Genomic DNA, 16,794 nt, shown 5'->3' with positions numbered 1-16,794 from the left:
CCCGTTATTTGTAAGTCCAATACTTTCCTTCCCAAGTACTCCCTCCCTCGTCTCTTTACATGTCCAAACCATTTCAATCTATCTTCTCTCATCTTTATTGACACATTCTTAGTATTAATACATAATAACGAGTAACGAGCACGAGACAAAAAAATAACAGATGATTTCAACAATCAGACTCAAACTCAGACGTATTGGTTTCTGCTAATATTTATTGACAACATGGCGTTCAATTGAAATTATGCCGGGATAAAAATCAGACAAGAAATACTGAGAAAATGTTAAAATATTTGGAATTACAGACTTTATTTCTCTACTAGATAGATAAGCAATTTTCTCAATCAGCTCCTAAATAAAAAACACCGAATTCGTTGAAATGTCGCAATTCAGTCATTAACCAAAATAGACCATCTAATTAGCATCATCCCGAATTTATACCAAATCGGAGCGTTGGTTACGTAAAATATGTATATGTGTTACCCAATGAATGTCCTTCTCAAGCAGCATTGATATGAAAGCATAGATGTAGTGGTCATTTTATTCGCAGTATAGATCGACAATTTCTGAAAGAGGTATCCAATGAAGATTGTGAAGAATGCATAAAAATCTTAAAAACTCATTGAAGGTTATGATGTCTCGTTGATATTGAGATGTGCAAAGAAAGTGATCGACGACTAACATTTTTATCCATCCAGGGCCAAATGTCAACTTTTCTACATCATTATTTGATATATCTCGACATTGAAATAACGTATCCGATGTTCTTTTTCTGAAGTGTGGGGGAGGGTGAAGTACATCAAACAATAGTCATCCCAACTGGCCATAGTTACCCCATTCCACATAATAAAATAACCACATTTTCGTTAGACATAGCGGCTAAAAATGATATTTGTTAAAACCAACAACGTTAAATAATACGTACTTTTGTCGTAATCTAGACCACGATTACAAATACATTAATGATAATTAATAGGCGACAATGCAAATGTTGCTGTTTCTAGCTCTTAGAAATGAAGGAAATAAAATTTGTCTTTAGTGATTAATTCAGCATCGTGTTTTATTGACAAAGTGAAAACATTAAACGTCCAAACGATATGTCTTCGTGAATGAAATTGATCCTTCCTTTTCATTTGACTTTTGTTATTGAAAATAATAACGTCACCTGTTTATTTTCCGACCTCTTCACAGGATACCTCGTTGACAAGATGGATGCGTCCTTATCTGTTTTGGTTTGGTTGTGGGATTTTAAAATCAAATGGGAAATAATTCCTTTAAGGTTTGTTTTATAGTTTATTTTTTTCCACATGGGTAATTTTCCATGTTTGAATGTCTTTGTCGCCATTGAGATTTGTTTTAAAGTATGTCACAACTGATTAGAGAGCATGCACCTCGCCTCCATCCGACATTTCCTTAAAATTTCCGTTCTTATCTAGATATTGTACGATACACTGATATTGCCCGGCGTCTTCCTTCACATGCCAAAGTTGTAGAGACGTGTAACTTCTACTTGGGGTTTTATCAATGTGAGCATCAAACCGGTTATATTTGGAGTCTGGTCTATATGTAATTATATCATTGCTGATTGCCTCACCATAAAGTTTATCGCCCGGTCCTTTGATCTTCATTGAAAAAATTATTTTTGCTTCCTCGTTAAATGACGAATCCGGAAAATGGCATAATATTAGTATATAATTCGTTACGTGCTTATAATCAAACTTATTATCAGAGCCGAACACTAGCTTAAGTGCCAAACCTGGGGATAGAATTCAAACAATAAATTATAAACAGTTTATCCCGGTTTAAGTAAACATTCATACAATACAGTAGTGGTGGAGGAAGAGGAGGAGGAAGAGGAGGAGCGTATTGATTTATTTCAAATCCCTCCTAACTTTCTGAGGATTAAAAAAAAACTCATACATATTTTGCTCACAGCGTCGCGTACATACTTTTATAACACCAGCATTATTAATTTTACAACCTGCCGAAATTACAAGGACGCCGATTATGACACGGAATTAATTAACGGCCAGGTTAGAGACGAGAAGGACACCAGATACAGGCCGATTGGAATTTCAATTCGACCACTTGAAGGTCATCCAGAGGTCACTCAAGTTCAAGGTCAGCTACATTTAACATAAAATTTCATCGAAACTTTTGATAAAATTAAACATTTTAACAACGGAAATAAATCATTAATTTTTGTTGACCAATTCACCGACACAGGTTTTGAGGAAATTCCTTTCAATTTGTTTGAGCTATTGCCCTCGATTTGGTTTATATGTGAGCATTAATATATATATTATATATATATAAATATATATATATATATATATATATATATATTAATATATCCCTTTTCAAGGAATGTCTAGCGCATCAATACTAATAAAAGAATAAAATTTGCAATTAACAATATTTGACAGACTTACCATCCTTTAAAGATTAATACTACAGATCGAGTAATGGCCCATTGAGAACAACCATATCACGAAGAAAAAAGGGTTTAAAAAGACTCCAATTTAACTGAAAAGTCGAACATTTCTAGAAAAAAGTATAGATTCTTTGAAAGTCTTATATTTTGGATAACCATAGCGCTCATCTAAAAGAATTATTTAGGTATGTATAATATACCTTTACACCTGTTTTATCATATTGAGGAGTACCCAATGATACATCTCATGCTCGTCTGTCTAGTAGCTTCCATTTGTTGTCTACCAATATTTTGTTTTGTTAACAGTTTCGAGGCATTTCACAAGAAGAGAATTGCTGCAGTAAAAAAAAAACTGAAAAAGTACAATAACTCTTTTGAATTGAGACAATATACATAAGTTTTTTTGGTTACCGGTTCATAACAAATCCACAATATATTTTGTTATTTGACTTACTGGTATTGATTTCCCAATAGACTACGAGTGTTATAATTAGTTACAAGCATTAATGGGCAATAACTCCATTAAATATTACCTGCTTTTGTTGTGATCTACAAAATATTTAAACTTATTCAGTTGCTCTTATATATTTCTTGAAAAGTTTTGTTTTGTCAACAAATATTTAGATCCTATAAAAGATTTTGGTTATATGCAAGTTATAAAATTATTGATAGTATTTGAGTTCTGAATTTAACCAAAAAATTAATCTTGTTTGACGTCTATGTGACCCCCGAAAGGTCAGATCTAAGTTCCAATCGGACAAAAATGTTATTTTTCGTCTGTCCCTTTGACTTATAAAGAAAGACTAACTGTAACACGATCGGAAATAACAATGGTCTCGGGGACCCTTCTAAAAGGAACCCTAGCCACGCTAATGGTCGTCTACAGATACATGCAACCTCTACAAAACAGATAAGGAACAAATACTAGTAGTAGTAGTAGTAGTAGTAGTAGTAGTAGTAGTAGTAGTAGTAGTAGTAGTAGTAGTAGTAGTAGTAGTAGTAGTAGTAGTAGTAGTAGTAGTAGTAGTAGTAGTAGTAGTAGTAGTAGTAGTAGTAGTAGTAGTAGTAGTAGTAGTAGTAGTAGTAGTAGTAGTAGTGTAGGAAGAAGAAGAAGAAGAAGAAGAAGAAGAAGAAGAAGAAGAAGAAGAAGAAGAAGAAGAAGAAGAAGAAAAAGAAGAAGAAAAATAGGAAGGAGGAGGAACAGGAGGAGGAGGAGGAACAGGAGGAGAAAGAGGAACAGGGGTAGGAGGAGGAACAGGAGGAAGAGGAGGAACAGGACGAGGAGGATGAGGAGAAGGAGGATGAGAAGGAGGAAGAGGAAGAAGAAGATGTAGAAAATGAAAAGGAAGAAGAATTAAAACTTGTAGTAGTAGTAGTAGTAGTAGTAGTAGTAGTAGTAGTAGTAGTAGTAGTAGTAGTAGTAGTAGTAGTAGTAGACAAAGAAGAAGAAGAAGAAGAAGAAGACGAAGAAGAAGAAGAAGAAGAAGAAGAAGAAGAAGAAGAAGAAGGAGAAGTTGGAGGAGAGGAGCAGTAGGAAGAGGAGAAGTAAAATCATACTTATGGTTTTAAGGCTTGGTCTCATATCATTGAAACATGAACTAATACAAGGTTTGACAGAAAAAACTATAACAATTTAATGAACATTTCAGGAGAAAAATCCGAAAGGTCCTTACAATGTGCAAAAGACAAATGAAGACACAATCATATGGATGAAGGTAGATGCATCCACTGGGCCACTAATCCTGTCTTACCATCTGACAAAGGAACAATGCTCTGATGAGAAGATGGTTTGAGGAAGATCGGGCTGAAGGATATGATTATGGAGTAAAAAAGAACGCGAAGAGTAAAAAGAAAAAAGAAAAGATCTAGAATGGCATCACTAAAAAGACATCAGGCAGGAACTGCTGGGGTTAACAAAGGATATACTATGTACTACAAGGGAAAGGGTTTTTTTCCAACATCCTACGCATTCCTTGACGACTGGAAAGAGATAGATAGAGAGAGAGAGAGAGAGAGAGAGAGAGAGAGAGAGAGAAAGAAAATAAGAGAGAGTGTGTGTGTGTGTGTGTGAGAGAGAGAGAGAGAGAGAGAGAGAGAGAGAGAAATAGAGGTGAATTACCCATACTGTGATGTTACTCCAACTAATATTTGAAACTAAAAAGAGATCTTAATGAAATGGTAAGTATTAAATATAAAATTCTGGATTTAAAACGACAGTGAGCCATGTTTAGAAACACTTGTAGATCTATGTGATTTTACCTGATTCATGCTCAACTTCATAATCAAGACTATTTTTTGGTCTTCGTAAAATATTACATAAAGAAATATATTTGTTCAACAAGTTGAAAAATGAACAGATATGTACATAAACAGTTTAATAAATCAATTACTGAATGAATATATGTAAAAAAATTAAGTAAATATCATCGATTATCAATTTTTTAGTTACTGAATATATAGTTATAATGAATTATATATTTTTATAGTTATAATGAATTATGTATTATAAGTTATAATGAACTTCTTCATCCCTTTTCTATAGAATTACCTCGGTCTTGGATTCCATAAACAAAAATGGTGATTATGACGTAAAGCATGTGTTTGATGAATCCCGCCATGACAGAAGACAATCTTCACACTCTCTGGTTGGGGATTACACTACGTGAAGTTGTTATGGTTTTAAATAATGAAGAAAAGAAAAGCACGCATATACATATAAATATACAGGTGGTACACAAAACCTGACTTAACTGGTGTTTTTTATAATTTATGTCAGGAAGATAACACACAACATATGGTGGCCAGAAAACAAACTCATCTCTTCAAATATCGATCGATTTAAATGACTCTCAACATTGCAAAAACTCTCATACCATCGACTTTGCGAAGGGAATGAGAAAGATTTTGCCAAAATTAGGGTCAAAATGCGATATATATTTAAAGATCTAGTTTTCTGGCCAATATTTTAGATAATGGTTTTTCTAGAGAACGACTGTTCAATGGTTTTGCGATTAAAGCCTGCACTAGATTTATCGCATATTGTTTATATACTAAATATAATAATTAAGGTCCTTGTTCCTACAGTTCTATGACAGTCATAACCTCCTCCTCATCTCCATCTTCTTCCTCTTCCGTCTAATACATCATCATTATCATCATTACTATCATTATCAACTTCTTCAGTGTCATCAATATAACTTTATTATCGTTATAATTATCATCATTGGCATCTTCTTCTTCATTTTCTTCTTCTTCTTCTTCTTCGTCTTCTTCCTCTGATTGTTCAACAAAATAATCATTAACATCATCATCATCATCATTATCATCATCATCATCATCATCATCATCATCATCATCATCATCATCATCATCATCATCGTCATTGCCGTCACCGAAATAATATGAGTAAATAGTCTTATAATTGTTCAGAGGCCAACAGCAACACATGAAAAATACTCAAGTGTACAAAATGACAACTTCGTCGTTAAAATGTATCTGAAGGATTTAAAATTCGAACACCGCTTAGCAGGCGTCGTGTCCTGTCCTAAATTTTATGTTGCTGTCCCTTTGTAAGGCGCTTGTGGCACTTTTAGTGGGTACTGCGCTATGTATATGACCTCAATAGTTTTGGTTTTTAAAAATGATATCAACCACTTACTCATTTTACAGCTGCCTTGCTGAGAAAATAATAAATATGAGTAATGAACATCTCCCAACAATTGACTTTAACTTCTAGCCCCGCAATAGGGCTCTACTTTAAGGAGCTCGTAATGTTCCTTCCATAGAACACATCACATCACATCATATCATATCACATCATATCATATCAATATCATCATATATATCACATTACATCATATCAATCATATATATCATATCAATCAGATCATATCATACTCACATCATCATATCATATCACATCATATCAATCATATTATATCATATCATATACATTATATCAATCATATCAAATCATATCATAACATATCACATCAGATCATATCATATCATATCATATCATATCACACCATATCATATCATATCATATCAAAGCTTTGTCTGGCTGGCACCTTTCATACACACTTGTTCAGTTCTTTATCTTACACTGGTACCTGCTCCTTAATTTCTTAATTTGATACCTTTAAGTACCGTTTTGTTTTTGAAAATCTTATAAATATAATATTTAAAAAATGAATAGAAAATTATCAAATTGATGCGTGGACATTATAAATACACAAAATCGTAGATAGAATCAAAAGATCAAGTCGGTGCAATGTGGTGCGGCGCTGGTCTTGTGGTAAGACACTCGCTTTCGGATGGGAAGGTCCTGGGTTCGAGCCTCGCTCGGCGCATAGTTGAATCCTCGAAAAAATCTCTTTACTCACGTTCTGTCACCGTACTTAGGTGTAAAATGAGTAGCTGGCCATTAAAAGCGTTGTCCCTGTCGGAAAAAAATGTAATGTCGCCTAACAGGCGTCATGTCTCGTTCTACATGTTACGTGGTTCTGTTGGTCAGAGACCAGTTGTAAAGCGCTTTAAGCACGTTTAGTGGATATTGCGCTATATAAAAGCTGAAGCTCAAGCTCAATGTGAATCATTTTTCACCACACGCTTGTTGATCATAGGTATGTTATCTCTGAAAAACAAATCTTATTCATTGTATACGTGCTTCAAGGTATGAAGGTTTGTGTCAACTGAGTGTTTAAATGCCTCAATATTACAAGTAATAATACATAAAATTCCCTTTATCATTCCATGGGGGAAATTTGTCTCTAGAGTCTATTCCAAGGGAAGACTGGAATAATCCAGGCGATAGCCGCCGTGCAGCGCCGCAAATTGAGCTTAGGCGATGTTGACTGCTTAAGGCCACACAGCGCAGAGGCGGGTGATCGAACTCGGTACCTTTCGGGTACGAAGCAAAGACCGTACCGCTGAGTCACGCTGTCCCCATTACTCAATGTTACTAGTTTATCGATATATTGTACATTTGAGGCTGTAAGGCGGTGTCATAATGTCTTCTCTTAATGAGATTCATCACAAATATTTTTTTTAATAAAGTATTAAGTCATGAGAAAGAGTTCACTCTCTCCTTACCAGCCATTTTCAGGATTGTCCACAAAACTTCACACCCAACTAACACAAAAATATATTTTTTATCACTCAAACACAATAAGTTCTAGCGATACATAATTTCTTTAGCAAAATATGTTGTACAACACACTGTACATTTATGACGTACAAAAGAAATTTGAATAGGAAAAATATTGGTTGTATCGTAACGAATGTGACGATTTTCCTATAGCTGGTTAGGAGAGAGTTAAGGTAAAATTTAGCTTTTGAAAACTCCACTGTAATTATCTAGTAAAATCCAAGACAATAAGTCTCTGCCTCTAAGACTAAAAACTCATTAATCGTTTCTTACCGTGTCAAAACAGTTTAACAAGTTCAGATAACAACTATCTATTAAATTTGTGTCAGAATATTAAGCTTCTAAATCTTATGCATTGGAAATAACGAAACGGTTCCCAGGATTTCGGCGCGACCATTAGGATACGATAATATCGTTCGATATTTTAAACGCAGGAGTTTACGATTCTATATATAATAACAGCTCTCTTCTCTCCGTCTTGCTAAATAAAAAATTATCCAGTCCGAAACCTTCACCTTGCACCGAACTGATATTGTATTTATCTTTACGTCACTTAAATGATATTTTTTTAAAAACATAGGAGGAGTAAGGCACAATAGTGTGATGTTTGTTTTGTTTTTGTGTGTTTGTTATTGTTGTCTTTTGTGGGTTTTTTTTATTTGTTTGTTTTGTTTTGTCTTTTGTTTTTTTGTTTTTTTTTTTTTTTTTTTTGGGGGGGGGGGTTTCAGGGAGGGGGGGGGTTGTTTTCTTTTCTTTTGTTTTTTTTTTTAGTTTGTTTTTTATTGGGGGGGGGGGTTGTTGACTCTTTAAATTAAACTAAAATCTATTTCTAATCCCGACTTATATATTTGGTCTCCTGATATTTTCATCTGCTAAAATGAAGGCCATTAATCCTCTCCTTACCCCCCATAGGAAAATCGTCACATTCGTTACGATGCAACAGACAATTTTCTCATTCTGATTTCTCTTGTACATCACAAAATTTGAAGAAATGCTTTGATTACAGCTATAGATACTAAACACTTCTGTAGAGCTCACTTGTTACTTTTTTGTTTAAGAAAAGTCGATTCTTGTGTTGGATTGGAGTGAATTTTCGGGGAAAATTCTAAACATAGCTGATAAGGAGAGAGTTAAAGTGAGAGTCAAGGTAGCGTGGTGTTAGTTGTGTCAGTCAAATAAATTTCCCTTCCCTCTCCTAGAAAGACCGCTCTAAATCTCCACGTTAAACTAAAAGAAAGTATTTTTTTACAATGAAAACGTTATACAGACTTGACCCTCGACTTAAGTTGTCTATCAGGGCACGTCTTTTATAACGAAAATATGTTGAGAACAAATTTCCACTCTGTTGGTCTCTGATAAAATAAGATAATATTATCTGATCTCTATCGTTCTACAGTCACAGACACTTGGTAATGTAACTGTTGCTGCTTGAAGCTCGAAGAAATATATAATAATGTGAAATTGATTGTAAGCTTCATTTTAATTACACATACAGATCAAATGAACGTGACGGGTATTTATAGTGACAGACACTGTGCATTCAGTATTCACATTCCATAAAATGTTTATTTGACAGCCACGTTTCAACATTGTTGTAATGGAGACTATTTTGGGTTGGTTTGAGAGTATTTCCATTACAACAATGAGACCAGAATTTGGGAAATCAGACCTATTAAAAAAGTACATGTTGATCATTATTATACCTTTTTGCTTCAAGGGAATTCCCGATTTTACTTTAGAGTTAGAAGAGGAAATTCAAAATACTACAAGGCGTTCCTATAATCCTTTGTAAAAAAAAACATAGCCATTAAATCCTCCCCCCCCCCCCTCCTCCCCTCCACTTAAAATTTAGCTTTTTTTTCAAAAAACAAATTAATATATATATATAGCGCCATATCCACTAATTATGCTCAAAGCGCTTTACAAGGGGTCCCTTGTCAACAGCAACATTTAACATATAGGACGTGATATGCCGCCTGTTAGGCGATATTACAATTTTTCGGACAAAGACACCTGAGTACGGTGAGAGAATGTGAGTAAAGAGCCTTTTCCAAGGACGCAACAATGCGCCGAGCGCGAGGCTCGAACCCAGGACCTTCTGATCCGAAAGCGAGTGTCATACCACTAGACAACATAGTCGCACTTAGCAGTGATTTGATAGCTACAACGACAGTAAGGAGTAAAAACTATGTATTCTTCCCAACTAAAGATAATGAATATAATAACGTCTTAATGTAACAATAACTAAGATGTCATATGTCCGTTCAATTTAACTTCAAATAGAATTTTTGTTGCCCGATTCACGCCAACAAAATACCGCGTCAAGTCATTGAATCACATTTTTAACGTGTTCAGTCGGTAGATAATGTCTGATCAAAAGGAATTTCATTCCCCATATATTTGGTTGGCTTTTATAACGACAAATTTGTCTCATTGTCGCTTCTGTCGTGGTCATTGTGAAAGCGATCCAATCTGTCAGATTATGATGAGGTTTATTGAATATTAATTGAAATGTTAAGATTTGAAATGAATTGCCATTTATTTTCATTGTTAAACTGTTTTTTTCTTCTTGTTTTTTTTTTAAAGTACAATTTATGCTGCTGTAGAATATAAAAATCAAACCATAATACAAGGTCATTGAATAATAATTAATAGACTACTTTTTTTCGAGAAAACGATAGAACTTTTAAATATACGATATTATGTCAAAAGGTCCTGATTCAATTCTCCTATTTTTTAAAAATGATGAACGGAATGAAAAAAATAGATGAATAATAAACAAATATTAAAATCTGAAACTTAAAATAGAATTCTATTTATTCATCCTCATGTTGATTTTTTTTTTCATTTCTTGTCTCTTAAGGAAGATGGATAGCCCGTAAGCCTCAGGTGAACCCCGCAACGTTACCAAAAGGGGTTAAATCCCCTGCTCAAGGGAAAAAGCAGAAGTGTAAATAGGGGCTTCAACCAACATCCCTAAAACGGAAGTAAAAAGAAGTAGCTTTCAGAGCCATTATCCATTAGGCTCTAATGGAGCCGAAGTTTTTTCCCCGGAGCGAATAGCAATTGAGTGTCACCTTTTTGATAGGACGCTAGTCTATCGCAAAGTACTTTCCGCGAAATCTAACAGACCCAACTACTCAATAACTTCTGGATGGACAGGGGGTGGGGTCAGATATATCTCAGCCCTTTTGCATCAACTGAGCCTTCAGGACCCCCAAAGGGAAAAAGTTGATGTAAAAAGCGGGGCTCCAGCCAAGATCTCTAATTATAAGTGCAATGACCAATCCATTCAGATATTTCGCCCTCCCACATTTCCTATTTGTTTTTCAAAACAGTGCTTTGATTTAATTTGGGCAGTTTTGTTGTCTAGGTTTGAATCCCCTAGTGGGCGTGCAAAGTTGACGCCTTGTAAAAAAATGTAAGTTCTGTAATCACAATTTCTTACCATACTTAGGTGAAAATGGGTACCTGAGTGGTATCAGCGTTATCTTTAAGAAAACAATAAATTTAGATATGGCTTCACAGGCTGTCGGGAGTCCCAATATCCCAGCTGATAGAGCACTTGCTTCATACGCAAAGGGATCGAGAACGATACTGGGTGACGTTGAAATTATTTCTGACCATCCTGTCCTTCCAGCAGTGATTTGGTAGCTGAATCTGTTAGATCTGCGGCTATGTCGTCTTGTGGTATGATACTCGCTTTCGGATCGGAAGATCCTGGGTTCGAGCCTCTCTCGGCGCATAGTTGAGTCCTTAGAAAAGGATCATAACTCACATTCTCTCACCGTACTCAGGTGTAAAATGAGTACCTGGCCGTCAGCAGCGTTGTCTCTGTCCGAAAAAAAATGTAATATCGCCTAACAGGCGTCATGTGTCATCCTACTTGTTAAATGTAGCTGTTGGCCAGGGATCCCCTGTAAAGCGCTTTGAGCACGTATAGTGGATATTGCGCTATATAAAAAAGTTCAAGATCAAAGTGCTTTGCCATAGACTAGAGCCCTATTCAAAAAGGCTAGAGATTGCGATTGTCCGTTTCGTGCTATAGAAACCGGGATAAGCTTCGGCTTCATGAGCCTAATGGCTCTGACGTACAACTTAAAATAAATATGATGTTTGTCTTTATTTATATTTTCAGTCTTGCTTTTTGCTTGCGATACGCTGTAAAACGATTGGGCACAAATAGTGGATACTGTCTTATATAAAATCTTGCGTTTATTAAACATTAATTTTAATAGTAAAGCGTTGATCCATCAAGCGTCCTATCAAAAGGTTAACAAGAATCTATATTGTCTGATTAGCGCTACAGTGATTATCCGTCTTGACCTTTATGCGTTATAATGTTCTGGAGGACAGTATAAAATATTTGGGAACCCCAGAATTAGTGGTTGGCAACATACTCGAAGATTTTTCCGTTTTTATAGATATACGAGACATTTTTTAACGTTGCCGTTTTAATTGTAAGTTGGTTTGTATTTTGATCCAGGGGAAACTCCAGATTGTTATCATTGCTGTATTAGTCCTTCAGAACAATAAAAGTCAACGGAGCCGGGGTTTATTCCTGTTTCCATAGCGTTAAACAGTCAATAACATCTGGCTTGATACCCTTTGAATAAGACGCTAAAATATATCATAAAAGTATTTTATACTAGATCCAACAGATCCAGCTACCTAATTCATGTTGTATGAAATGGGAGCTCAGAAAAATGTATCGCCCTCACTCATGATCCAACTCGGTATCTTTGCGTATGACAATCATGCAAATGAAGCTGTTAAAGATCTTAGAGAAGAACTGCACTACTGAACTGAGCTCCCCGGGAATGAATGGGTAACACTGAAGAGAGCTCGGGCAAAAGTTGGGCGAACAGCACAGCTGGAAGCATGAAAAAGTGGGGGATGGCTGATACTAGCTTGTGTACATATGGATGCCCAGAGCAGACGATAGAGCACATCCTTAGAGAATGCCAGGATGGACCCAGCTGCACTGATCATGACCTAAGAGTCTGCTCCACAGACGCTGTGGAGCTACAAGTTATGATGATGCTAACGCTATTATCAACTGAGTTATATCGGAATCGCCACCGTCCCTTTTATGTCACAGTATTGCTTTATGATTTGCTACTATGTCGCCCTATGGTATGACACTCGCCTTTGGATCGGATGGTCCTGGATTCGAGTCCGGATCAGAGTGGCATAATATAGTTAAGTCCTTGGAGAACACTCTATACACACATCCTCATACCGTTTTCATTGAGTTTTCTTTGTCGGAAAATAAATGTAATATCACCCTACATGCTTCATGCCTCGTCCTATATATGTCCATTGTACAACGCCTTGGGCACGTTTAATGGAAATTCCGCTGTACAAGTGCTCTTGTTTTTTTTCTGTTTTCTAGGGTGTATTTTTTGGGGGGGGGAAGGTGGGTAAGATTTATTTGGGAAGTGGGGGGGGGGCTGGGTATTCACGCTGATGTCTTTGAATACTTAGACAGTTAAATGTGGATGTCACAAATGTTTCTAAATAAAACAAGACAATAGAATATAAGATAAATTAGATCGCCTTTATTCTTCATAAATGCTGAGTATCTTATTATACTTTGATTCAATAGTCTGATATCACGTCGCCCAGCATCGGCGGCCATTGTGGTTCTAAACACAGAAAATATGTACTATTTATTCTTTATGCTGACGAGAACTTTTCATATGTCTTGTGATCAGAATGTGTAAAAGTCAAAACATGATCAGATTTATAATGGGTTTTTTTTTTCTCTGGATGCTCGTCGGAGAAATATTTCATAAGGGCGTCCGCCATTGTTCCGATAGTTTAGAGCCAGTTACTAAGTTACTATGCGTCATTACGAGGGAAGTGACGTCACGACTTTTGAAGCCTATTATGTCGAGTACTACAGCATTTTCATTTCTAGGGAAGTGACGTTACGACTGTTGAAGCGTATTAGTAAAGAAACATAATTTAAAAGTAGGTTGTTGTGCCTTGTATATAATTCTCTTTGAGATTCCAAACGAAGTTGTGATCAAATTTCAATATCCTGTCATTTTAAAGAAATATTTAATCAGGTTTCGTGTTCTATTAGTATCGAACTCGGCATGCGACATATGGGTCTTAAGCTCGTGAGTCCTTGGGAAGCGCTGTTTTTCATAAGATATAAAATATATAAATAATATATATATATATATATATATATATATATATATATATAGAAAAGAACAAAATACCAGACACGGAACGTTTCGGGATTTAAGCCCTTTTTCAGCCAACAACAAAAAAACAGTGAAAAATACATCACTTTAATTTGGGCTAAATATTTCTTTGTCGTCAATCTTGTTTTAAAAGCCGTATATTTAAGTTTTTTAAAATTGTTTTTCCTCTTGGCTGAAGAAGGGGTTTGAGCCCAAAATGTTCGTTGTTTGGTACTTTTTTTTGTTTTACAAAGCTGTTATTAAATTTTTGTTATTACGAATTATGATTACAGACTTGACGGTTTTAATGAAGAGATCCGAAAACACCATGCCAGTTGAGACACATTGAAGTAAGTGGCTTCTCGTTGTTAACTTCTGTCTTCTTAAAAACTGGGGCAGGGGATGGTAGAGTAGATAAAACATGCATTGCACTTCCACTTGTGGGACTAAAATTCTAGCCCAATGTCGGAATACTGTTTTTTCCTTGAGCAAGACATTTAGCGCTTTTGAGCATTCCTTCTTTGATATATATGTATATATATATATATATATATATATATATATATATATATATAATAGGTATATATAGATTTTCGACACACTAAATTGATCAGATTAGAAGATTTCATTAACAATTTAATTAATTAATTAATATTTTCATAGTAAGGTAATAGAAACTAATGTTGTTATTATTTGCTATTGAATAGACTGCTGATGAAAGTAAGGAAGACTTGCGGTGTCTTACATTTATGTTGCGATGAAAATCAGGCTCCCACTTATAAAGACACCGTCATTGTAAAATAGCTTTCTTTAGCCTTAAACTGCGTGATTGGTTATTCCCATAACTTAACTTCTCTCTATGTCTATGGTATGATATACAGAATTAACTCTTTTCAGGAAGATAATAGTAATAATAGTAATAATTTTGCGACTCTGGTTAGAATTGCATTGCGGTTACTTATTATCTATGAGGAGCGGTGAGATACGGTGTCTAAGATAGTCCTATTAAGCAAACATTTCAAATTTGTCATAGATAATAGAAACAATAAGACATCTACTAGACACGCACTATCCCACAAAGATATCAACCAAAGGTTTAGATAAGAAGTTCAGCAAAAATAACTTTGTCAATGGGAGCGACTATATTCATGTTTTTGTCCAACCAAGTCATCAATCACATGATTTGTTGCTGGACAACGAATGGACAGTTCTCAATGCATCTAAACACGCTCAGTTGTGTTTATGAAAGCTGTAAACATACCCATCAGTCATGCTGAGAAAATGACAAATTGTAGCGTTGGATATTTCTCAAATAGTGAACACTTTTCACTATGTGGGTCATTTTGAGCACACTTTGCAATGTGACCAATGACTCGAGCACATGGAAATGTAATATAGATCGTGCCCATTCAAAATGGACTCAGTACTCTGATATCACGCCTCCCGGCAACGGCGGCCTTCTTAGTTCTAAACAAAGAAAAACACTACTTTTTATTCTTCAAGCTAGCTAGAACTTTTCATATGTCTTGTGATCAGAATGTGTAAAAGCCAATACATGATCAACATTAAGGGGTTTTTTTTCTCTGGATACGCCTTTATGCTCGCCGGAGAAATATTTCATAAGGGTGTCCGCCATTGTTCCGATAGTTTAGAGCATGTAACTAAATTGATATGCGCCATTAGGAGGGAAGTGACGTCATGACTGTTGAAGCCAAGTCATTCCGTCTCTCAACCTTGAAGTGTTAAGAAGTAACTTATGACGAGAAAGAAGAAATAGAAATAAACACAAACATAGAAAATTCTGCATATACTTCAGAATCACCAACACTTTAAGAGCCCTCATACATCCAGAATCCCATATACAGCTATGTATGTATACAGCTCCTAATATACCCCTTAAAATCTGCCTAAAGACGTTCTATACTTACTTCCTTACCGGAGTTCCGTCTCCCTCCAGAGGTTGAATGTCACGGAACCTCATTCTTCACGTTCAAGGGCCATTACCCAGCCGTCGATTATCTTTTTGCCAGTTGTTGCCTCAACATTTCCTATCCATGACTTTCTTAGTTTGCCCCGTGCCTTTCTGCCAGCTACTTTTCCTTCTAGCACTGATTTTTGGATGGTATTGTGTTTCGGAATGTGTCCATAATAAGTCAGCTTTCTCATTTTAACTTCTGTCAACAGTTTTCTGGGCCTTTGGCCTGCATCAATAAGAACTAGATTGTTCCATTTCTTTCTAGTCCATGGTACTCTCAGAATAATTCTTCTATACTAGCCAACATGTAATGGTGTGAGCATTTGTTCTGGGCTGCCCAATCAACCAAGAAGCGGGGGCGATAATGAGGACATAGCTCTATTCACCCAGGACAAAGATAAGAACAACAACTACACCAAGATCATTATAACAACAGGAGCAGCGATGGAAGAACTCTAATTCTATTTTTTGGGTTATATATTTGATCCTTTAATGTTTTTATATATAATTTCAAAACCTATTTTATTTACCCATAGCGTGAGTCAAAAGAGTTCTCTTTTTTCTTTTTCTTTTTTTTTGGCTGGGGGAGGGGTGGGATCCGAATTCATCTGAGTACATCTGTACTGACTTAGTAACAAGCATTACAGTGTCTTCTCTTAACACTAGTGCAGATCCCGCAATATTTGATGGTAGATAAAGGTTATTACAAACATGTATTCATCTATATTTTTATTATACTACCAAATTTGGGAAATTATCATAAATCGGGACGCATCTTTTGAGCCATCATAAAGTGTACAGGTGCTGGGAAATTAATTTGGCAATGGGAAGACCTTCTAGATGGCGATTTGTAACGTCAAATGACCGATCACAATGCCCTAGTGAGAAGACGGACGCCTTTATTTTTTGACCCATAAACGCTGAGCATCTCAAAAGATACCCAAACATAATAATGTATGAAGACACTGTCAAAATCGTGAATAGTAGTAAATAATTTAAAGAATGTGGATTAAATTGACAAATAAAGTATATGTTATTAACG

The 16,794-nt window shown here is 35.6% G+C and overlaps 1 protein-coding gene across 1 annotated transcript; it reads right to left on the bottom strand.

Annotated features, from left to right (window-relative positions):
* Positions 1–215: 215 nt before the first annotated feature.
* Positions 216–5,055, bottom strand: LOC144956905 (uncharacterized). The gene is made up of 2 exons (XM_078887717.1): positions 4,980–5,055; positions 216–1,753 (listed from the first exon to the last, which is right to left on the bottom strand). Exons 1-2 carry the CDS (start codon positions 5,047–5,049, stop codon positions 1,374–1,376), a joined length of 450 nt encoding a protein of 149 aa, XP_078743843.1. The 5' UTR covers positions 5,050–5,055; the 3' UTR covers positions 216–1,373.
* Between the last annotated feature and the right edge of the window lie 11,739 nt (positions 5,056–16,794).

Source organism: Berghia stephanieae, chromosome 11 (assembly GCF_034508935.2).
Source record: "Berghia stephanieae isolate SIO BIC M18660-M18661 chromosome 11, UCSD_Bste_1.3, whole genome shotgun sequence".
Lineage (NCBI taxonomy): Eukaryota > Metazoa > Mollusca > Gastropoda > Nudibranchia > Aeolidiidae > Berghia > Berghia stephanieae.
The sequence above is the reverse complement of the archived record's forward strand: the minus strand, read 5'-3'. Positions and strand labels throughout refer to the sequence as shown.

What these genes read in the sequence shown, in the direction of transcription:
- LOC144956905 (XM_078887717.1), bottom strand. Translation starts at nt 5,049, where the DNA reads ATGGCGGGATTCATCAAACACATGCTTTACGTCATAATCACCATTTTT. An exon ending in TTATGGAATCCAAGACCGAG is followed by an intron (nt 1,754 to 4,979) that starts GTAATTCTATAG and finishes TTCTATCCCCAG; the next exon opens with GTTTGGCACTTAAGCTAGTG.